Genomic DNA, 24,506 nt, shown 5'->3' with positions numbered 1-24,506 from the left:
ACAAGTAGACTACACTAAGGTACATAATTCTGTATATTGGTTTTTGATTTCGATGAACGGTGTTGCCGTGGTTACTAAAAATAGAAATTTCTGTGAAAAACATTCAAACTGCTATTCCTCCTACAGTTTAGGTCTGATTTCAATATTACTTGGCACACAAGTAGACAACATTAATTCTGTTTACATAAATCTTTGCCGTGGTTACTAAAAATAGAAATTTCTGTGTTCTTTCAAAATGTTACTCCTCCTACAGTTTTGGTCTGATTTCAATATAACTTGATACACAAGTAGACTACACTTAGATACATAATTCGTTGCCATGGCCAATCCTTAAATCCTAAAAACTCATTTTTCTTCCAATGAAATTTCTGTGAAAAAGATTACTAGCTACATACCAATAAAAATTTGAAAAATGTCCTAACAATGATGCTCTCCTTCCAAGCACATGTATCAAAACTGGGGTTTCAGGGGGTTCCTGTTCTGTTTATCGGTTTTTGATTTCGATGAACGGTGTTGCCGTGGTTACTAAAAATAGAAATTTCTGTGAAATTCTTTCAAAATGCTATGTCTCTTACAGTTTTGGTCTGATTTCAATATAACTTGGCACATATACATAAACATAATTCTGTATATTGGTTTTTTGATTTCAATGAACGGTGTTGCCTTGGTTACTAAAAATAGAAATTTCTGTGAAATTCTTTCAAAATGCTATGTCTCTTACAGTTTTGGTCTGATTTCAATATAACTTGGCACACAAGTAGACTACACTAAGACACATAATTCTGTTTATCGGTTTTTGATTTCGATGAACGGTGTTGCCGTGGTTACTAAAAATAGAAATTTCTGTGAAATTCTTTCAAAATGCTACTCCTCCTACAGTTTAGGTCTAATTTCAATATAACTTGGCACACAAGTAGACTACACTTAGATACATAATTCGACGATATCGGCCCTACATCGGCCAATCCTTAAATCCTTAACTACAACTCATTTTTCTTCCAATGACCCCTACCGATTCGCCCGATGACCTTAGTCACCATCCGATTACCTTAGTCACCATCCGATTACTAGCTACATACCAATAAAAATTTGAAAAATGTCCTGAACAATGATGCTCTCGAAGGCTTCCAAGCACATGTATCAAAACTGGGGTTTCAGGGGGTTCCTGTTCTGTTTATTGGATTTTGATTTCGATGAACGGTGTTGCCTTGGTTACTAAAAATAGAAATTTCTGTGAAATTCTTTCAAAATGCTATGTCTCTTACAGTTTTGGTCTGATTTCAATATAACTTGGCACACAAGTAGACTACACTAAGGTACATAATTCTGTATATTGGTTTTTGATTTCAATGAACGGTGTTGCCTTGGTTACTAAAAATAGAAATTTCTGTGAAATTCTTTCAAAATGCTATGTCTCTTACAGTTTTGGTCTGATTTCAATATAACTTGGCACACAAGTAGACTACACAAGATACATAATTCTGTGTATTGGTTTTTGATTTCAACGAACGGTGTTGCCTTGGTTACTAAAAATAGAAATTTCTGTTAAATACATTCAAAATGCTACTCCAATTACAGTTTTAGTCTGATTATAATATAATGTGGCTTGCAAGTAGGCTACACTAAGAACATAAAGAGACTTAATCAAGGATCATTATTCTATTCATTGCTGTTGTAAAGTTTCAATTCCCAACTGCTTAAGTACTTTTCTCTTCCTTTGCTATAAGTATAAACCAGTAGAGCTTCAGTCTCGACAGAGACTTCTGGTTTCAAATGATCTATTTCTATACATGTAATAGGATTTTTTTTACTTTACACTTCTGATGTAAGGACTGGTTTGTCTAGAAAAGACGAAATATATAACGAACTTATAGACAAATTCTTCATACCGAAGAAACTGGACTTTCCAAGATCCATGTTAAATACTGAAGGATTATATATAGTTCAAGAATGAATCAAAGGTTATTTTTTTTAGTCAAACCAGTTTAATAGTAATATTTATAATATATTTGAATCTAAAAACATTTTTTACACCCCATCAATTAAATTTTACAGGTTTAATAATATGTTTGATATTTGTGGTTTGTTTCAGAGTTTTTATAAATGAATATGTTCATAAATTTTCTTTTCAAGTTTTTAAGGTCACTTTCAGTGCTTCGTTTTATCTGGATTAATTTAATGACAACATACAATGAATCATGATTTTAATATTTTACGTACCCGGAAAACGTCAGAACCGGTGTCAGTACGAAAACTGGAAATACGCCACCTCCAACTTGAGGCGGATGCCGGAATTCTTGGTTTGATTTTATATACTAACAAACTGAATGCTGTATTTACATCTTAAGATACAATACTTTTAGCACTCACCATCGTTTTATATCTACAGTCCCGATAGAAACATTTCATTAGTCAGCCGAGTTTTGTTTTCAACTCATGCATTTTCAAATCTTGCAAGATTGTTTCGAAATGTGGAGAGACATTTTCTTTTCATCGATATTAGTGAGTACTGAAGGCATTGTGCTATTGATAAATTGTGAGTTCGGATTGATTTGGGTTTGCAAGTATCGAAAATAAGTTCAGGTTTGAGCTCTATGACGAAATTTCCAGTTGCACAATGACACCGGTTCTGATGTTTTCCTGGCAAGTAAAATATTTAAATCTTGAATATGGAACACGTCAGATAATTCGGACTAGCAGGCGACTAACATTTTTTTGTTAAATAGGAACATTTAACCGAGTCAAATAAAATTTTTTATCAGCACCTATTCAACACTAAGTTGGAAGAACAAACATAAAATGGAACTCAAATTACCTTATATTTGTGAAAAACACAAGAATTAGAATCAATTTGTATACCGATCCAACTAGCAAAACAAACGGCAATGTTCGCTAACCGTAGTCATTAAAGGAATGGGACTTTGAGAATATGGTTTTATGTACAAGGTTGAGTATATCGTTCTGCAAGAAACATCTGGTCAGTATGTAGTATATAAATCTGAGGACATCAATATGGGTTTTTTTCTGCAGTGGATTGCAGTTTAGAATTCACAGCACTGTTTAAGCGTTCACTCATAACTTATCAGAAATTTATTGAACAGAATCCAATTGTCTTGAAATAAAAACAAATCAAAACTATTTGTGTTACATTTTATTTTATTTCGCAGAATCACTTCCAAACCATATAATGTCAATGACTATGAGTGCAATATTTTAATATCAGGGTCCGCTGATGTTAAAAAAGAAGGCAACGACATTAGAACAGATACAGTACAAGCAGTTCTTATACAACTTATAATTTTTCATACAATCTCATATTATTAATTTGAGAATTATTTTTTTCTGAACAAAAACCCTGAATTTTGAATACAAATTGTTGTTGCAGGTTAATATAAGTAAATGCATGTTCTGCGTAAAAAAGTGAATATAAGTATATAAAAAAAAAAGACTTTTTTTTTTTAAAACCCGGTATTTCAGTTCCAAATAATTTGAGTAATTTTACAATTTGAAATATTGGAATGTTTGAAATGTTTACCATATTGTTTATTATTCTTTATGTTCATGTGAGGAGAGGAAAGGTAAATAACCGTAAAAAAAGACAAGAGTTTATAATTTCAAGAAAATTAGCGATGTCCCAATCCTTATAATTACTATACATAAATGAACACCAACTAATTCACATATTTTTCTTAGTGTATAAAAAATGCAGCAAGAAAAAGGGTTGGAATTGTCGCACCATTAAATAACACAACGCAAACAAGTTTTAAATATGAGACGTATTAAGAGAAAATAACATAAATGTTAGACAAAAAGGTTATTCACAAAAGTTTCACACTGATCAATATTTAGAGTGATCCCAGGAAATTCTCGAATGAGGATTTACGATTAAGTACTTCGTCTTTATTGGATAGTAAACAAGTTTTTTTTTTTACTTTTTCTCCTATATCATTTTTTTTCACTGTATTGCGTAGGTCCTTTTAAAATTAGAATTCTTTTAAACATTTTGCACATTTGCTTTGATTAAAGTGGAAATTCAATAATGTAAATTAAATAAAAAAACCCTAATTTTACAATTTCATTATTTAATATATACAAATAAAATAACGGGAGAAAATCATAACATCTCTATATATAACTGTTGAGCATGTGGGAATGATATTACAAACATATGTCGACACAATAACAAAACAAAGACGTTATACGTATTAGGAACTATATATTTACACTTTACAAAAATATATCAAGTTTATTTAGTCTTCACCAACAGATGAAAGCCTCAAACTTTCCAGTCTAAAAAAATTTAAATATACATAAATTAAGGATTAGTTAAATTGTGACTTTCAATACAAAAAAGGTTGGGAAAAAATGTAGAGAAATAGAACTTGCTTTAATAAACTTTAAAAATGTTGGATTTTTTTCCCTTCTAATTATTATTAGAAAAGTTATGAATATTATAACAAAACCAAGTTTAATGTAAGTGAGAGGAGTTATAGTTCTTTGGTTAATGTAACAGGCCATAGGACCTTGACAGACATCCGAGTATCAAACCTGATAAAATATCTGATACATATCTACTCCCCATGACTGAATCGTAATTATAAATCTATGAATTTCAGACTTTTTCCCTACCAGTCATTATTACCTAACCATCACCATGTCCAAATGGTTCTTATCATATTGTATTATACGAGAGCCTTTATTAACTTTTCATATGTGATTTGAACTGATTTGAAATTAAACAGTTTGCAATAATTTGGTAGAAGAACGTTTTGTTTTGGTCTGAATTTAAGGTTTTTACCAAAGGGGAGAAAGGGGCCATCTGTAAATACTATAAATTTTTACAAATCTCGTTAAAACGGATTAAGCTCATTGTTCCTAGACATATAATGTTAGAAATGTTCCCATATTTAAGGACGATGGACATAAACAGATAGCAATATACACATGGGCTAGGCAGGTAATGAGATGAGGTAATATTAGAACATTGTCAGTTCTACACTTGTAGGTAAGTACCCTTTTTCAAAAATTACCATAGCGTTTCAACCTCCAAAAAATTCTGGTTAACGAGGAAAGAAAAAGGGTAAATTTTCTGGGCGTAAAATGTCTAATTTTGCATTAATATTAATGTGATTATACGACAGTAAACTCAAAAGGATTAACCAATTAGTATTTAAAAGAAAAGTCGAGGCACTGTAGAAATTCATGACTGAAAACTTCTATATGGATATAAAAGGAATTTAAGCGGGAGGAATGTGTCCGAGGCGGGTCCAGGAAGTGAGCCCTGCGAACGGAAGACACGGTATTAATTATTAAATAATTAATCACTCTGTCAGGTCATCACTGGGACCACGCCAAATTTCTTTTCTACCGCACATCAAACAAGATCCTACATCACAATATAACGTTGTGTATATCACAGATTTTGCCAGTCTAGTAAGACAGAAAGAAGTAACGGTTATAGTCATATGAAACATCTGTCACTTAGCAACCAAATCACAGGAGTCGCTTTCCTGTTCAAACATTCATCACTTAAATGCTATACGCCAATACAAAAAAAATCACATATGACACTTTCATCATTAGCGATTATAGTGTACGTATTAGCATTAATCGTTGATATATGTTATAGAGAAATCAATGAAGTCGAGTAGATTCTAGTATTCAAACAACAGTATTGGAATGACTTTACTGGCACCAATTTTGATTCCGTAAAAACCATTTTATTGGGGGTTCTTAGGGAAAATCCAGGTCAATATTAGATTTGACTCATGCTCCCTTGAGACGGTGGGTATTGTGTAAGAGTGTTTGTTGATGGAGCAGATTGTTTTCGGCGACGAGGTGGCGAAGTTTTTCGAAGTTGATTAAATTCCGACCTTGTAGATTCTGCACTATCGGGAAGGTCCGAATTAAAATCTCCAGTCCTTTTTTCCCGCTCTCGTTGTTCAACAAGATCACGTGGCTCAAACAGTCTATCACGTGCCTCCAAATGCTTTTCACGTTCTACTTCCCGCGAAGTTCGATCCCTGTCCAAATCACGAACAGGAGGTAGTGTGTATTGGGGTTCGTTTCTACGTGAAGATACTTTATCCGCTATGAGTACTGGAAGTCTTTCAAGATGCTCCTTGAAGAAAAAGAATGGTTTCAATTTTAATTTAAGCATATAAATTAAATGGATGGCAACAAATCTAAAAAATAAATTTATATTTAATCATAGGTATATAAATAATATTAATATCTGTGATTCGTATATATAGTAAAAGACTCAGAAGGGCAGCTGGGCTTCATCAGTAGTTTCTCGGGATACGACAAATATAGCACCATCTACAAAAAGAAGACGTAAAATGCATATGTAACCTTACAATATGAAAAACGTGATAACTTCAATTTTTCTATCGACTCCTCTTATTTATGCCTTCCAGCTATTGATTCAAAATGCAAGAGTATACTCTACGTATGAACAATTTTTAAGACGATGAAAAGGTACTGACAAACAAGTTGATGAATCAGAGATATCGACAATTTCGCTTGAGTTTCGAGAATTTAAGGTCGATACAATGACCTTGCCATCAAATACAATCTACATGTTTCATGAAGTAAATGCCGAGTTACATTTAACATTCAAATTGTTAGGCCATTATGTTGACGGAGTTTTCCATTTTTCCCGATCAAGACAAGGAACACATGGCGGGTGTGGTCGGTTGGTGGGGACAGCTCACTTCTTGGCAATTGAACCCATCTCTGATGTTTTTGAATGTTACGTGTTTGCTCTGCACCAGATTTATAATTTTTAAATGACCTTTCATGTTTGAATACTGTTCGTTAACCCGTTTCATATAATATTCTTTTTGAACTGAAGGAGAAGAGAAACATTGTACAATGTACATTTCTGTCGGAAACAACGAACGAGAACAGATGTATACATACTGCCATTCGACACCTGATACACTCATAAGGGCATAAAAGCCAATAGAACTTGTTGTCAGAAAACGTATTCCTGCGGTATCTGTATTCCTTGATATGAAAATTTAGCTTGAGTTATTCACCAGCTTATTCTGGAACTCAGATTCTAAGGAATGCGTTTCATCACTTCGATGTGGGATCTTCTAGACGTCTTCAAAGCTAGTTAATGTTTACTTACTTGTAAAGATACAAGGGTGTTTTCTATTTTGTTCACTCGATCCTCCAGAGTAGAAGTCTTTGTAAATACGTCTGAAACGGTGTCATGAATTTGTCCCTGCGTCTGAAAAACAAGATTCCCCAATTGTTGTATGAAGTGAATTCTCTAAAATGCAGTCTTTGGTATAGCCTTTTTTTTTTACAGTAGAATACCACGTGCTGTTTGAAGAGATTCTTTTCATCTTGCTTATTTATTGAGCAATGAAAAGCTTAGGGATAACTCAATTAAAAGTAAATTAAATTAAAAAAAATTAAATTCAAATAAAATTTCAACTAAAATGTTTCTAGATCTATCATTTGTTGATCAATTGATTTGAAAAAATATGAAATATGTAAAATTAACATTTGTTGATGAAATTTGAATTTGTCGATTCCCACTGAAAACATTTATTCAAATAAATAAATTAGTCGTGTTAGTCACGCTGAAATATTCAGCATAATTAATTATTCACGTCACGCTGTAAGCTTGATTCAATTTTCAAATCCTTCAAGAAAAAGCATCAACAAAATCTAAAAAACAACAACTATACAACATTTCTGTCAAATTTCATAGACGAATCTGTAAGCATAACCATTCGACAACTCTCAAACATGCAAAACTGCAATACAATTTGATGCCTTTTAGAGAGGTAAATAGCTTATATAGCAAAATCCATTTATGGCGAATGAACATGTATGAGAAACTACTCTGTTTCCTTGGAAACAAATACGTTTCTTTAATTTTACAACAGAGTCATTTGTTTATTAAGGTAACAACATAAAAGAGCATTGGGGAATATTGCAGAAAGAAATGAGAATTTTAAAAAAAAGTAAAATGAAAAGAATACCTTAGAGCATCATTTTTCGCAAAAGAAATATATTCATCGAGCAGCTAGACTAACTTTTCAAAAGTATAAGAAATTGTCAATTTACTAGTTCAAGTAAGAATTTCAAAAAATCCTTTTAAGAATTTTCAAAAATCGTTTTGATTATTATCACATATCTCCCAATATGGGGTGGATCTTACTTTTTCGGGTAAATTTTGAATTCAAACAATATATTAGAACAAAATAAAGCGACCGACACCTGAAATCCACATAACTCCTCACCTGTATAGTCTGTATAAACAAAGTAGCAGAGTCAATAGAGGACAAACAGTACTGTATATATAGTGTCAAATACATAAACATTAAAGATTTCGGACTTCCACAAGAAAACCACACATATACTTCAAGAATTAATTATATCCCCATCTTTGATTACCATTTGTATCCTAGACCTCTTTAAATAAGCACATGTAGGTAAAGGTAGAAAAAAATAAAATGGCAGGTCAAACTCATATCAGTATTCTGATATACAGTAAAACACGCTATATAGAAGATGCATGTATCCTTATGATGAATTTACACAGCAGCTAAGTGATTTATATTCCAAGGGGACTAAAACATGTAAACGTAACGAATGTTACAAATTACGTTTTACCAAAGCAAAATCCATCTTCTCTGGCACTTCGCTAAAAGTGTGTTTTACTGTTAACCAATTTTTAAAGTTTCGTGTCTCTTGGAACAGGGAATTGTATAAGTTCGAGATTATAATTTTGCACTTTCAAATTTACCTTACTATTTTTTTGGTTGTGAGAACAAAAGAAACGTTGGTAATATTTCAGTATCTTGAATTTTTTGTTTTAATTAAAAAATAACGCAGTATAACAGACAAACGATTTACCTCAATATCTGCAAAACTTAATTCACTCAAAATTATTTACTGAATTTTCAAAATTGGTACTTTGGTTTGAAATTTGAGCTTCACAAGTTCACAAATGCTTCTCAATTTTAACGTTCTGCCATCGTGATGGTAGTTAACGAGTACAATTGTGTTTACTCTTTATGATTATGATAACAATAACGCAACGAAAGTCAACACTAAGCTGCAAGGCTGACGAGGTCGAGGGTAATAAGAATCATATTGGAAGAGAATAATTGTTCTGTATTATGCTATGACAAGTGAGTATAATAAACACGGTTGATGTCTGGCTATGCCAAAAATATACTCTCTTCAAATTAATCTGCCAATTTCGAGGAATTAAAAAAAACATTATAAATGTAAAATTGCTCTACCATGTAAATATGCGAAAACACCAAATTGCACTGTAAATAATTTTATAGACAATTTGATTACCCAGAACTTCATTCTATATGATGTACATGAATTTACAATTTCAGATGGTAAATTTGAGTTTTTTTCCCTTAGGCGATAATATTCTTCCTTACAGCATAAGCTAGGAGGCTGACACATATCATAATAGCATTCGTACAACATGCGCTTCTAGTTATCACAATATGCACCTCCTAAAGCTGAAGCCTTTACTACTGTGCAGGCAACACAGTACAGCAAAAAAGCCATGCTGAAAAAAATCCTACAATATACAATATGTGACATATGAGCGTGTGGAGCTCTAGAGTACTTGAATAAATCCTACACCCTCATGCTAATTTGTTATTATTGCAGTTAAACACAACTATAGACAATATACATTACTGAAAAGATAGACCAGACAAAGTAATACCACCTAATATTGATAAAACGTGCAACTCTATATACTGTAAATCACTTTTTATTCGCGAGAACTTTATTTTCGCGTAATTACGCGAGACAGTGTGCTCGCGAAAATTTAATTCTCGCGTATAATATCATTCCTTAAGAATATATAAAGCAATAACCACAACTCACGAAAATTTTGTCTCGCTAATCAAGAATCAATGACTATCTCGCGAAAATTAGGTGTCGCGAAAATTTAGTGATCTACAGTATATAAGTAGCGCAAGCAATTGTTCCAGCTGAAACCATTTTGAAGAGATTCATTTATACCATCACGTAACTACATGTAATTTAGACGCCACATTGAACAATTATCGACAGACATCGTGCCCCGCATTCATGCGTGATATAAGGGACAAATCTAACTACAACTACAGAGCATGATGCATTTTGGCTGCTACACATGTATAAATACGGTGTGCAGTTTTTATGCGGTCAAACCTGTTTGAATTGCACGTGGGGTATTGAAATATACACACTGTGAGGCGGTTCCAGGCCTGTACGACCTAAACTCTACAAAGAAAGGAAAGGGATAATCGAACCTGCTTGACTCAGACTAAAAAAAATCTACAAAATGTGAGCAGCATTAAAATAGTCATAAAGAGCAGATCTGATCAAAATGATTTGTTAATTAAACATAACAATTGCCGGCGTCTGTTACATGTAATCTTTTTGTATCCATTTTAGCCTGCTGCTTGTGGCGACAAATGTGAGCAAATTTAAGCATTATTTTATGTTTCAAGCAGGGCACTGGATTTGTCCCTTTCCTTGTCCGTCTTTTTTATGACTTAACCAAAGCTAAAATGAATACAAAAAGAAGGATCTTGCGGAGGGGACATGTGCAACAGGATGACAACAATAAAATATAGGAAAGAGGGGGAAAGGGTGTTTCATATTCCATCAGCAGCAAAAGACAAAATCAAAGTACCATTGCAGCAGGCAATTCTAACACTTTCACCACGAAACTACTTCTAGTAACTTAATTACAAAGAAATGGTTGAGAAGTAATAGGGTGCTAGGGAAAAGCAGGTGTTGATATTTGACAGTAACGTTTAATTACGTTTTCGCGGACGTAAGCAAGAAGTGTTATTCTCCAAAGACCATTAACTTATACGTGTACGATACTCAAGTCTATACGAACGAGTAAATATGATAAATGTTTAAAAATAAAATAAACTTAGATGTTTACCAAATATAAAATCTTAGAAATCTAAACTTAAGGGAAAATATTGTTTAAAATTTTATAACCTTCATGCACAATTGTCCGTGTAATTGACAAATTTTATAAAATCAAATATTTCAGATTAAACTTGTTATATAAAGGAGGCCTTTGAGTATTATCAAACACTGGGGGCATTTTACTTAAATGCAAAAGTAAATCTGCAACAAACTGGTTATAGGATAATGTTGAAGTAGCAACAATTATTGTCTGAATTTTTTTTTATTCATAAAATGTTTCCTCCAAGCCACGCATATAAATATTAATCCTAGTTGTCCTGTATAATTTATGAAATTTAGAAACATGTGTCTTGAACTTCAGTACCATTTTAGCCCTTGTATTACATGTGTATCCAAAGCACAGGCATTTAGATCGCTTTAATCCGACTTACGAAACATTTTGGGTGTTTGTTTTTTTTTCAACCAAACTTTTGTAAGTCAGAATTAAGTGATCCAAAGGCCTGTGATCCAAAGTGAACGGTATCATTTTCTTTAAAATTTGATTTCATAAATTCGCTTACAAGCTTTGGACTTACTCATCAAGAGCTGTCAAACCTTTTTTGAGGGAGGAGAGTGTTAAACCAAAAAATCTACCCACGTATGTTCAGTGGCTGATATGCACACTAACAATAAAAACATGAAAGACAAAATTGTACTGCACATAAAGTCAATTAACTGACTAAAGGATATAAAATGGGGGGAATCAGAATTCATTCCATTGTTTTCTTATAAGATTGAAGCTACAGGTATTATTATAAGTATTCCACCCACACTGCGACGACATCAAATGAAAGCAATGTTTTCCAATTTCCAAGCTCTTGCATCTGTTTCTAAACCAAAAAATCTCCAAGACTATCGTGACTTGAGCTCTAAAGGGGATTGAAAATGCCTCTCGAAGTACATGTCCTTGAACGATGTGTTTTATAGCAGTGACTGTGACTTTGAGATTTAACTGCTTAATTGAAAAAAGACCCACAAAATATGAGCTCAAAGGGTTAAGTATTGAAGTTCACTTTCTTTAGACATTATTTGCATGACGCAGAAACAAAAAATATCATGACATTTCTAGCTGTAAAAAATAATTTCCTTCATTGAGCAACAACATGTTAGAATAAGGAGGAAAACCATCAAATGTCTTTAACAGCATATTTGATGTATTGGTAAATATTTCACTTTGAATAAAAAGAAAAGGTTCTAATCGCAAGCACAGTTCAGTTGACAGTTAGCCGGGATTCAATCTCTTTGCAGTTGTACCAAAAAAATAAAATGAAACCTCGGGATACAGAACACTTTGAAGATGGAAACGTCTGGTGTCCAACAATATTTATCACAAAACACCATGATACACCAAGAGGTAAAGGTTTTCTATGGAAGATGCAATGAATCCTAGTCTAAACAAACATGCTCACTAAGAGGAAAAGGTAATCTACCAAACAACATTAAAGTCCAAACACACATGCTTTGTCATATACAAGGAAATCACATGCAATTAATTCAGCTTCTCTTTGTAAAATAATTAATATGTAAATCAAACCGTGCATTTGTGTTCCCTACTACTTGAAAAACCAAATTATCAAGCAGTAGACACTAGTCAGAAAAAAATGTATACCCAAAGAGTGACATTCTTTTACAGTCAACTAACTATATCGACATGCGGTTCTGTTCTTCCAGGAATTTAGAGATATTTAAATGGGATTCTAAACACAGAATTGACGAAATAATACGTGCACATGACCAAGACATTCAACAAGAGTATATCTAAATGTACATTACAAGAAAACAACAGAGTAACTTTATACCTTAGCAATATCAACTAGTGTGTTTTGATTTTCGGCCAATTTCCTTTGCCCCATTTTTACTTTGCGCAAACTGTAAGAAAAAAATTAAGGTTGGTTAGTGACGGCACCCCATTTTACCTGCGACATGTCGTCAATAGAAAATTTCTCATCATCCACTTTGTCTTGGCTCGACTTAATGTCACGAATGCTGAAAAAAGTATACAGGATTAGATGCATGTTCATGAAGCTCTAAACACTAATAAGAAGTGGTATTTGGACTTGGGGAAAATATATCATATAAATGTGTGCATTTTATGACTAGTTAGTTAATTTTCTTAACTTGCCTTATTTCTGCAGGAAAAAAATTCAAAGACAACAGACTATTCATGAGCTGTTGTTTACTTACATAGGGAAAATAAATGGGGAAAATGAATTGATTTACTTATTCTTGATTTTATATAATGCTAATATAATGCTGAAAATATTTCGATATACTAGTCTAGTATTACAAATTGTGTAATTAACTGTTAATAACCATTTTTTCTATCTTACTTCTAAGGGCAGATCATTCAAACTGCATAAATCTACCCTATAAATATATACAGCTGTAGATAGAAATTTTTGACGTACAGTGTTCAGAGCTTCCTTAAAAATGTAAATTCATTAGTCATGGTACTTTGATTGCCAAAAAAGGGTAAGCAGTGGGCCTCAAAGTATAAAAGTTTAAAGGTTAATAAAAATCTAAAAGGTACATTCATACCTTTAGAAATTGTTTCTTATATAAATCTGTACATAAAGGGGGGTCTTTTCCAATATTTTACTGAGCGGTCCAAAACCACATGTTATACGCTCGTAGAAATGTTGGACCGTTTGGTAAGATATCTGGACCTTTATGACGTTTTCTATGTCACTATACAATATTTCTGGACGTAATCGGGATCTGGGATCTATTTACAAACATGTATTATTTGTTTGTGCTTGACAGTTGTGGAATTGACAGAGTTAACCCGCAATGCAGGTGAATGAAATTAACGTCAAAATTTCTAATTTCATATACGAATCATAAAACTGGGTTGACTTTCGAAAGTAATTAGAGCCAAATAACTTTAAAACTCAGCAACATGAATAATTTAAAATGAACAGCAGTTCCCTTGCGTCTGTTTCTATACGCACTATTTGAAATGATTTTTTTTTTCAAACTCTGTTGACATTTTGTCGATTTATTTTATCGCATATTAATTTGCATACAATTCATACACCCCCATAAAGGAAATGCAACTGAATTAGAAAATGAGAACACTGATTATTTATTAACAAGACACCTTTGGGAATCCATGTAGGGCATTTAAATAACTTGTAAACAATTGAGTCATTTCACAACTAAAAGATAATAAAGGCAATCGTACTCCAACGATTCATGGTTTATTTTATTGTATCATAAAGTTTTATTGTAAGAAATTTCTAATATAAAAATTATTGTAAAAGGTCAAATTTCAATTATTAAATTCACAAAAATATATTGAATATAACCTTTTTAATTATAGTTTCCTCTTTACGAATACTAGAAACTAAAATTAATGAAAGTTGACTTTCTGTTTGAAATGAACATGCTACAACAAAAATTTAATATGAATTATATTTGATATCTAATCAATCAAATGTATCAACTGATAGATATTTCATTAATTATCTCCCATTTACTGATTACCCATTTTAATGCTCCTTTTAATCATACCTGTGGATTGCCTGTAGGAATTTTCTCTGATGGGCTCTGACTTTGCCTGCGTCTATTTTGTTGACGAGTTTTGTATATTTGTAAATTAACCAAGTCTCTCGTAAAACATTAGCTGCCGCATTCTTCAACTAAAATAGAGCGCAGAATTTAGTCATTTAAAAGCAATGACACAAAAAAAAAATCAGATAATGCCAATTCTTAAACTTGTAAGTACAGCATCCGTAATTCCTTTAGTTTACTGGTTTTTTGTTCTTTTTTGTATAAGAATAAAAATTTATATAAGGATATTTTTTGTTTAAGAAAATATTACTCAATGGCACAATGCTTACTGTCCTTTTTTATATGTAATTTATCAATTATGAGATAAAACATGCAACTTGAGTTATATTGCAAGATTATTTAAGAAATAAAATAGATAAAAAAAGGGCATTAGTCTGTACGTGCTCTACTTTATTTAATTAGATTTTGCATTCCACTTTTGGGAGGACAGAGTTCAATGGTTTAACCCAGAGGAAATTTCAATGCACAATATTCTAGCCACAAATGTGTAAGCATCATGAATATTGATTTAAACGTATTTTATTAAAACATTATCAATGGAATTGGACACAAGTTTTTCAAACTTATTTTGTTGAAGAATATTACAATAGCATGCACCAAAAAATAAATGAAGGTACTTATAATGTAACATTTGAATTGATGAGGATAATTGCCTTGTCTTTGCTGGAAGAAAATGTCCTTACACTCCCAAAATGCAAGTAACCAAAATATCAATGTCTAATTCTTGATCTTTTTTTGTTGGTCTCCAAGACATTAAACCAAAGGTTTCCTGTGTTTTAGTATTCTAACTACACTATGTACATATGTGGCATTGCTCAAATGAATCCACGTAAAAAACAGCATGTTTGAGTGTGTTCAGTTATAGGGATATTCAGACACTATTTACAACCATTACGGTTACGACAGATAACCGGATTATCGTCCCCCTAAGGTAACTTACTCGTTTTGACAGTTGGGTATCCATCATAAAGAAATGCACGTGTTTCTCTGCTCGACTAAGCTCTAATTTTTTGGACAAAACAGCAACGATCAAAGCAGTAATACCAGCACCCTAGAAAATAGAGAAAGCAATGCTGATTTTGAAGTACTTTATTGTAAATCACACTATAGAGAATAAATTATGAGTTTCTACAAGACTTCTTCTAATTAAATTCATTTCTTTTGAACGTAGAATTGATTTCTGGTCGACCATCTACATTAAAGTATATTCTAGAAGCTGATGTCTTACGCAAAATTGGTTTTATTTTTTAAAAAGAAGTCGACGCAGAAAACGTCAACAATAGTCATTGAATCTGTTCCGAATATTTTTATCTATTTCTATGGCAACAAAAGAATAATTTCTTAACAACACACCACAAGGTATTAACGCAAAATGATATGTAACAAACATTCGTGATCAGCATCGATTTTGAAGAAACATTTTTTTTAGTTTAAAGAAGGCCAGGGATTGGCTTTAGCGTAATCGGTAACACATAAGCCATCACTGACACCATCTGTACGAAAATTGATAAAGCTTTCTGTGGTAATGAATGCATTCCGTCTTATACCGAATTTACGAATCTTAAATATTAAAAAGCCAGTGACGTCATATTGATGGTTATATAAACGGGTTGACATACTTTGGCATTATATTAAAGATCAACATTAACGGGTTGACATACTTTGGCTTTATATTAAAGATGAATGGTTTGCCACTTACCATGCAGCCTACCGCTATGGAGATGGTTCTACCACAATAAGTGTTAGGGACGATATCACCATACCCGACCGACAAAAACGTGATAGATATCATCCACATGGCATTCAGAATGTTCTCGTGTCTGTGATCAAAATACCTGTAAAAATAATAATAAATAAATACCGTAAGATTGCATAATGAATGCAGTATTAATTTTGCAACTTTAAATAGTGCTATCCTATTTGCAAGCCAACTTTAAACAGTGCTATTTTATTTGCCACTTAAAAGTGGTAAGAAAAAATTAAGTAAAATTTAACGAAATCAAGCAACATTTATTAAGGTAAAGGGCTCATGGTATTTTCTCTTCCATTTTCAAAGGAAAACTAACATATGGGCTTTCGTATTGCGAGACACACTTCCTACAATAATATATCGACCCGACGTCGGAGCTAGGTTATCAAATATCATCTCAAAATGAGCTTAAAGCTTCTCTTTTAACTTTTATCGATCTAGCTGCAGTGATTTGTCACATACTGTAAGATACGTTGAGTTTAAGTTGACTAATTGATATAAATCTGCAATCTTAAGTGATTGGATCGATGGGGCCTCTGAATCAGCAAAATAGCACTTGACAACAATCATAATTTAGCAACCATTTCCAGTTCTGTGTCAATGATGTCGTCTTTGAAGATGATACCAATGTGTTTCTGAGAACGAAAAAGGTAATCCCTATATCGACTCAGTAATATATATGGGTATTTTGGTTCTGTTGAGGATCGTTAACATATGCTTCAGGCAGTTTTTACTGAATGGGTTAAATGGTCGAGATACCGAACACGAGAGATTAGCTTTTCCATCGGATGATATCTCATTGTTCCTGTGGGAAAATTTCAATTTATACCGGATTCATCTCCTGACGTATTCAATCAGCAATCACTAATGAAATCTGCGCTATAGTCGGATATACATGTACTCTTACGGAATGCAAGGCTCTTTCAAGTCAACGCCCCAACATTTAACATAAACATTGAGCACTTAGTACAGAAATAAGTTCTCAGTGCAAGTTTCATCAAGCATTATATATATCGCCTTTCATTAGAAAACCTGTATTGACATTGCCCTGCAAGACTGGGATCAAAGAGACTACTGTTAAGGTGTTTCCGTCTTTTTGGCTATTTTTATTCATTTGTATATTTACGTAATTCTGAATGTCAATTTCTATGGATAGATTAAGGTGATATAACCATATAAGGTTATTTAATCCAGTAATCAATTACTAAGAGCACACTCAATAGACAATAATAAATAATCAAAGTTCTCGAATACTAGTACCAGTATGCGGTTTTTGTCTGTTACACTTAGGTTTTTACTAACTCTTTAGAGGCAGCCAAGCATATATTTGTCTCATATACATGTAGGGCTGCTTATTTCGTGCTGACATATGTCTGTAAAAGGGTCTTCCAGAAATTTTTACTCATATTAAGATGCCACCATTTTGCAGTTGGGGGCTGCAAATTTAGACATGTACTAGACACTTAGGTCCTTTGAGAAGTGAGGGATCTTTTTCGTGCCAGCACCTACTGCGACCAGTCTCTTCATCCTTGCGTCGCAGTGGGGTTCGTACCCGCGACGCAAGGATTCCCATATTTAATTTTAAAGTTCATAGGTGATTGCTACGCCATGTCTGCGAATAAAAGATTTGAGCCCAACGTCAGATTTTGTAATCTTTAAGAAACACAGACTATCTGAATTGCGTTGGTGCATGTTGAGATATTTCCTTCGTTGAACTTCATAAATCGAATGCTGCATGCAAAATTGTATAAATCGAAGTAAAATCATTTAGAATTCTTAAGTTGATTTCCAAGTTGATTCATTTATTTAAAAAATATTTTATATTTACTTTTCAATATTTTTCAAATAATTTTTTTTTAATTTTTGGCCTGGAATTGTTTGTTCTTCGTCCAAAGTTTCTGCATAAAGTAGTTGAATAGTTAATATTGCCTTTCAATGCAACAAATTATCAAAAAATAATTTATACATCTTAATTAGAGACTGTCCTACCATTGAATATATTTAATTTAATAAACTAATTATCATGAAATTGCCCAAAAGAAGTTATTTTATCATCCTTATATTATTGAATCTTCTCATTGGTAAAATGATTTTGCTTTGCAGAAGTCAATAATCCTTTTTTTACCTGGCTCCAAGTTTGTAATATACATTGATTTAAGTGTTGATTTTAGAAACTAAGAGTTGTTTGTAAAGAAAAATGACGTCTTCTGATGTGAGACCTGCTAAAGTAAGAAGAGTTGTGAGTCTTTAATCTCTTCTTTTTTGGTGTGTATAGGTAAACAAATTTAAATTAATTTAAGTTGACGAGACCTAGTACTTGCAAATATTTGACACATTGATATCCTTATTTGTTTCTAAAGGTAAATTTATAAAAGTTGTTTGTTCATTAAATAGTGCAGTGTATTGATACCTAGGAGGAGGGCTGCATTTATATCATGAACTTTTTTTATGCTTAAAGGCTTTAAAAATAGATTCATGGTCACTGCGCTCATTTGAATTACACCATTTTACTGACGACTGATTCATGAAGCAGTTCACTCTCATCAAATGAAAGAAATTTGATTAAATAAAAATATTAAAAATCGCTACATTTCTAGGAGCACCTTCCATACATAACACAAAACCTTTATACGTGATATACCCCAAACTTAGGTCAACAAAATAATATCAACATTGTTAAAGCCGCACCTAAATATATCAAAACTCGAAAAGATTTAATGAATAACCAGCGTAACCATTCTGTATCTTTTACATAACACAAAACCTTCTATCCTAATTGTAATTCCATTCTTATTTCTCGGCATCCTTTCCCTTCTTTTTTGTATTGTATTTTTGTTGCTTGTACATTATGCGTATATAAGTTTGGGTTTTTTTTGTTTGTGTTGGAGAGGACAATCTAAGTAGGATACTCACTCCTACATGGCACCTGATCCAACCTCTGATGTTTTGGAGTTTCGTATTTGCTCTGATCCTATTTTGTTTTATTTATGGATTTCTTATCTTCATTAATGTTCGTTATTTCCATATGTTTCATTGGTGTAACTTGCGTCCAACCGCATTGACTGTGTTCAATAAAATGTTTAAATCAAAACTTCATTAAGCTGTCCCTCTGTGGTCTATATACTATAAATCTCCTAACCACTCTTCCGACAAGAATCTTAAAAATTAAAATGACATATGTTAAAAACGCTGGTGATTTTGTTCCAAATTATTTTTCTTAATTCCCTTCTAGGAAATTGAGTTCTTATTTAGTATATAGATTTTCTCTTTTGTACATTGTAAGATTATATTTATTCTAGAAGAAGATCCTTATTTATGTTTGCCCAAAACAGATATTAGCATTTCCTTCAAGCTCATTAAGAACAGCTAGCAAATTTCAATATCTGAGTTTTTACAGAAGAGAAAGTTGCCGATAAATATATAGTCTTTGTAGCTGGAAACTGTTTCGGGCTAATGAATGTTATTTAATAATCGCTGCTAGCCTGACAGAGTAATTTATGGAATTTTCTACTTTGTTAACCAAAAATAAAATTACGCACGAATTGGAGCAGCTGCTTTTTTTATCTTTCCAAGTGTAAAGACAGCAATACTTTTGTTTAAAAATTTATTAACCATATTACATTAAGTCTGTGAAGTTTGTCAGGAATTTGATGCTTTTTACCAAAAACAAAATCCCTTGATTTATTTTATTCCTGGAAATTGATATATAGATTTCAAGTTCTTCCTTTTCAAATCGGAAAAACGGAGCTTTAAAACATTTTGAAATCAGAGGTGAAAAAAATCTTCATCGACTGGAAATTACTATCGCAATGCCGGGTCTTAAACTGTCAAAACTGAAACGTTCAAAATAATGTTTCATTGCTTTGGATATCTATAACTCCAACATCAATGTTCTATATAAATTTCAATGAACACTGAAAAGTAAGGAAAGGTAATTTGCTGTTATTCTAGAAGGAAAAAAATGTAACGATGATGAAATACTGGATACTGTTACAAAACAGTTTTAGTGGCGCATTAACCCACCCCCTACCCTCTGTGACCACTGAACAAAATCATAAATATACGTAAATTAATCGCACCTCAAATATAGCTAAAATGAGTCGAGCATTATTTAAAAAATTTGCCACTACGACCCTCAGCTGATTCGGTCCCTTTTTCAAGAACTCTGGATCCGCCACTCGGTTTATTAATGGTAACATTTTCATACCTTTTGCTACATGTTGCAGCTATTTTTTTTTAATTTGACCAAAAAGAGTTTTAATATACGTGTTGTCATGATCACCGGCAGATATAATCCAGAAAAACCCACGCATTTAATGTTCATCATCACGCTAATGTTTCTTCTAGATTTGAGTCTGATATTAGTTGCTATGACAACCGTTTTAATTCCTATAACGTTTCTCAAAAGATGGTTATTGCTTTTTTTTCTCCTATACAATGAAAGAACAATACGTAAAATCAAACCCCGCCGGTATCAACGTGACATAATAAAAGTTAATTTTCAACATTTAAAATCATGGATAAGAATAAGCAAATGAAAATTTTGAATCAAATAAACATAAAAATTGCAAGAGAAAACGATTTGTTTGCTTTTCAGAAAAGATGCATTTTCCCGCAAAAACCTTATGTGTTGGATGATAATGTCTTTGTCCGTCTGTTTGTTATCATGTACAGGCCATTACTCTGTAATGGAAAACACATTAAGGGGATAAAAATTATTATGAGCATTGTCGCACTAATGACCTTGACCAGTCATCTGATTTAATTCAAGGTCACTGAGAGAGAGAGAGAGAGAAAAGCTCTAATGGAAAAAGTTTCTTCATACTATCATGCACACAACAGGGATACACAAAATTGTATAATGACCATAGAATGTGTAGATATATATTTTCCGATTTTTAAAATAGCATGGGTACAAAAAAAGTGAATATCCCATCCTGCTTTCAATTTTATATTAAACAGTGGAAAAATTTGCAGATAAAAAAGATGGAGACGAATTGACATTATCAGCGAGGACGTTAGCAGAACCTAATGCTTTAAGTGACCTTTAAAATGTTAAATCCAGCTTTAAAGTAGGGTTACATGTGTTATCTCCCAGGGGTTACTTTTTTCATGAGTTATTTACATATTATATAGGACAATAAGAAAAGTTGGAAGCTTTGCATTTGCACCCACTTTTGGAAAAGGAAGTAAAATCCTTTATTTAAATAACATTTGTTGCAAAAAATTGATTTTTAATTTATTTTTTTTTGACTTTTTTTTACCTTTCACAGGCACGTAGTAACCAGCTAGTGATAATCCACATTGAGAGAGTAAACACCAGCATCACAGTCCCGGGACAAATGTGCATTAAAGTCTTTAACACAAAACGAGTATCAAAATTAATCCTATTCAGCGCACCTATACTTCGCGAGGAAGCGTCTGTAAAAAGTTTACTATGGAGTAACATCACTCTGGCTATGAGGTACAGTCTCATAAACATTGGAATAGAAAGAAGTATATCCACCGGAACGTCCTCTTCTACCACGGACGCTCCGTCGTAGATTTCGGTCTTCCATATGAAAAAGAATTCCCCTGGAATTGGATGAACTGCGCAGACAAGAATTTCAAGGCCCAGTTGAAAACAACGCCTCCAAGAAATGGCGATCCGCCAATCTTCTACACAATTGTCGATGGCAAACAACTGTTTAAGAAAGATAAAGTAGTGTAAGGAGTTTGGGTACATTTATTTCTTCATGCATAGCTTCAATTTAGACGTACTTGTGTTTTCTTATTTCTACTACATGTTTGTGTTTCCTTCTATAAAAGGACACATACATGTATATTAAATACAGAAAGCTGTTATGCAAAACACAATAACTACAGTCGAAGAACATGTAAACTTAATCATTCTTCTATTGAAATTATTATCCTATAAATATGTGTTTTGAGGTAAAATTTCAGTCTGACGAGTTCATTTATTTCATAAATATAAAAAGGCAGGTGCTACTGACATTTGTCCATTAATTTTTCTCTGAAAATGATTAGGCCATTGTTAATAACAGAGACTATTATATTCCTGTTGCTATTACTGGATGATATTACGACCAAGATTGTACAAAGATGTCGATCAAGGGGCACCGACTTCAGGGAAATTACCGTAAAGGGCTGTTCAGTAAATGCTCACTTTATTTCCAATCGATACAACTTTGTTGTAAAAATTGCCTTTTTAAATAAGGCACAAGCCCAGCAATTGGGCTTCCTGACAAATTAAGTGTCAATTCTATATTCAGTCTTTGACCGAGGTATCATAATAAGAAATACGAGTGTCAAGTTAATGTCGAAATTTTAGCATCATTGTATGGTTCCTGATTTGGCAAAATAGAAATAATTGGTGGCATTCGGGGGTTGTTTACATACGTATTTTAGGGCTATTTTCGTTGAAATCTATATATTACAAAATCGAGAAGCTATTAAGTGTATACAATTATAAAGTGTCAAATTTAAAACCATCCAAGTTTTAATCTTTTTCTTTCAATCATGTAAATAAATTCATTCTGCGTTATTATATACAGTTCTATCGGTACCATTTGAAACCGGGAACAGTTCTGTGAATTTCAATAAGGACCAATAATATGTTTCATGATCAATATTATCTGACCAAAGAAATCTCGCTTATCACCTTAACAGCGGAAGTGATCTAATCTAGAACCAACACCACGTGATTACCCTTATGAGTTATTGCATCCTACTAATTTAAAATAAAACAATAATAACGTCCTTCTATTGACAATTTGTAAACATATTTTCCCGGTTTACTTTTATAATTGATTGTATGGTGTTAAAATTGCGTATAAAGAAAAGCAAGGAACTAGAAAGCTAAATGTAAATAAAATAAAATTCAAAATCGAGAAACAATTCATTTACATGTAGGAGTTTATGAAAGGCATGTGAAAAGCATCAAAAATACATAAAACAGCACAAAAACATTATTTTCGCAAAAGAAACACACACAAATAAATACAAGGATAGCGTAAGTCCATACTTTTAAAGTCACGTGATCTACTTACTTTAATCTACCCAAGAAAAATGACATCAACGAAGAGCATTTCCAGAAAGTACAAAAATATCACGCCATCAATGAGCAAATTTTACAAATTCAGTTTTATATTTATTGACATTTGATTTTCTTCTCTTATTTTTTTTTTATCAAATTCAAATATTCCAAACCTTTTCATTTTAACGACACAAAAAGGTATAATTTTGCTTTAACATGTCGTAAAGGATGCTAAATAACAAAAGAAACTGCCAAATTTTCTAAAGCACTGCAAGCGTAATAACATTGTCTGGTTGCAAACAAAATGATTATGAAAAGCTATCAGAAGTATTAGCTAGTAGTTATCATAGACGAAAAGTTTCATAGAGAGTCTTTTCTTAGAATACTTTGAAAAAATGGTTATTGCATTGTCTATCTGTTTGAAAAGACATACAAGTATCTGTAAATTAAAAGACTTCCCATGTAAATATAACATTTTAAACAAAAGATTGATAGGTAGGAAAATAATTTTAATTTATTTCATTTCGAAGTATTTTTTTAAAAAGAATATTCATTAACTGTAAACAGAAATAGTAAAGGTTAAGAGCTAGAAATGTATGCAATTTTTTAAAATTACAGTAGAAAATTAAGTCGGAAATTTACAAGTTGGACGACTCAGATGTATCCTCTACAGATTTGATGCTTTTTTTACAAAACAGTAGACGTATTCTTCAGACCACAAGTTTTACAGACCATTGTCATATATACATGTACATTTACACACAGATTAATATTTAAGTATAATTAATTGTGCGGCCGATTAATAATTACTAGGTTACTAGGTCTGCTTTTCAAAGAAATGTTGTTAAAAAGCAGTAGCTTGTCCAACAATTATTTCGTATAGAAGTCGAAACATAAAGGTTAATACATACCTGGATTTCAACTGCATGGTAAGCGAGTATAAGGCCAATCAGAATAAAAGTGGACAGTGAGATGAGAGATTTCAACACCAGTGAATAGTAAGTATCCTGGAAAAAAGAGAGTATATATATTTATATAGTTTAAACTTTCGTTTTGTTAAAAATTAATACGGTGATCTGACAAATGAATTTTTGTAACTTCCTATTTTTATTACTAGATGAAATCCCGTGCAAGCGCGGGGTGATTTGAAATTTTTGACTTCTAACATAACTATAT

The 24,506-nt window shown here is 32.4% G+C and overlaps 1 protein-coding gene across 3 annotated transcripts in view; it reads right to left on the bottom strand.

Moving 5' to 3' along the window:
* Window positions 1–3,136: 3,136 nt before the first annotated feature.
* LOC134236221 (small conductance calcium-activated potassium channel protein 2-like) overlaps window positions 3,137–24,506 on the bottom strand; it is an 88,121-nt gene continuing 66,751 nt past the window's right edge. The window contains exons 4-12 of one of the 3 annotated variants that reach the window (XM_062718379.1): window positions 24,242–24,337; window positions 21,559–21,977; window positions 16,244–16,379; window positions 15,485–15,595; window positions 14,485–14,612; window positions 12,771–12,840; window positions 10,195–10,266; window positions 7,139–7,240; window positions 3,137–6,121 (exon numbers count right to left, since the gene is read on the bottom strand). In XM_062718379.1, the coding sequence (XP_062574363.1) occupies window positions 5,756–6,121; window positions 7,139–7,240; window positions 10,195–10,266; window positions 12,771–12,840; window positions 14,485–14,612; window positions 15,485–15,595; window positions 16,244–16,379; window positions 21,559–21,977; window positions 24,242–24,337 (1,500 nt within the window). In that variant the 3' untranslated portion in view covers window positions 3,137–5,755. Of the gene's footprint in view, window positions 6,122–7,138; window positions 7,241–10,194; window positions 10,267–12,770; window positions 12,841–12,887; window positions 12,958–14,484; window positions 14,613–15,484; window positions 15,596–16,243; window positions 16,380–21,558; window positions 21,978–24,241; window positions 24,338–24,506 lie in introns of all 3 variants that reach the window. The other 2 variants (XM_062718381.1, XM_062718380.1) reach the window with 2 other exon arrangements.

Source organism: Saccostrea cucullata, unplaced genomic scaffold (assembly GCF_032062105.1).
Source record: "Saccostrea cucullata isolate Sc308-1 unplaced genomic scaffold, CSIRO_AGI_Scuc_v1 ctg172, whole genome shotgun sequence".
Lineage (NCBI taxonomy): Eukaryota > Metazoa > Mollusca > Bivalvia > Ostreida > Ostreidae > Saccostrea > Saccostrea cuccullata.
The sequence above is the reverse complement of the archived record's forward strand: the minus strand, read 5'-3'. Positions and strand labels throughout refer to the sequence as shown.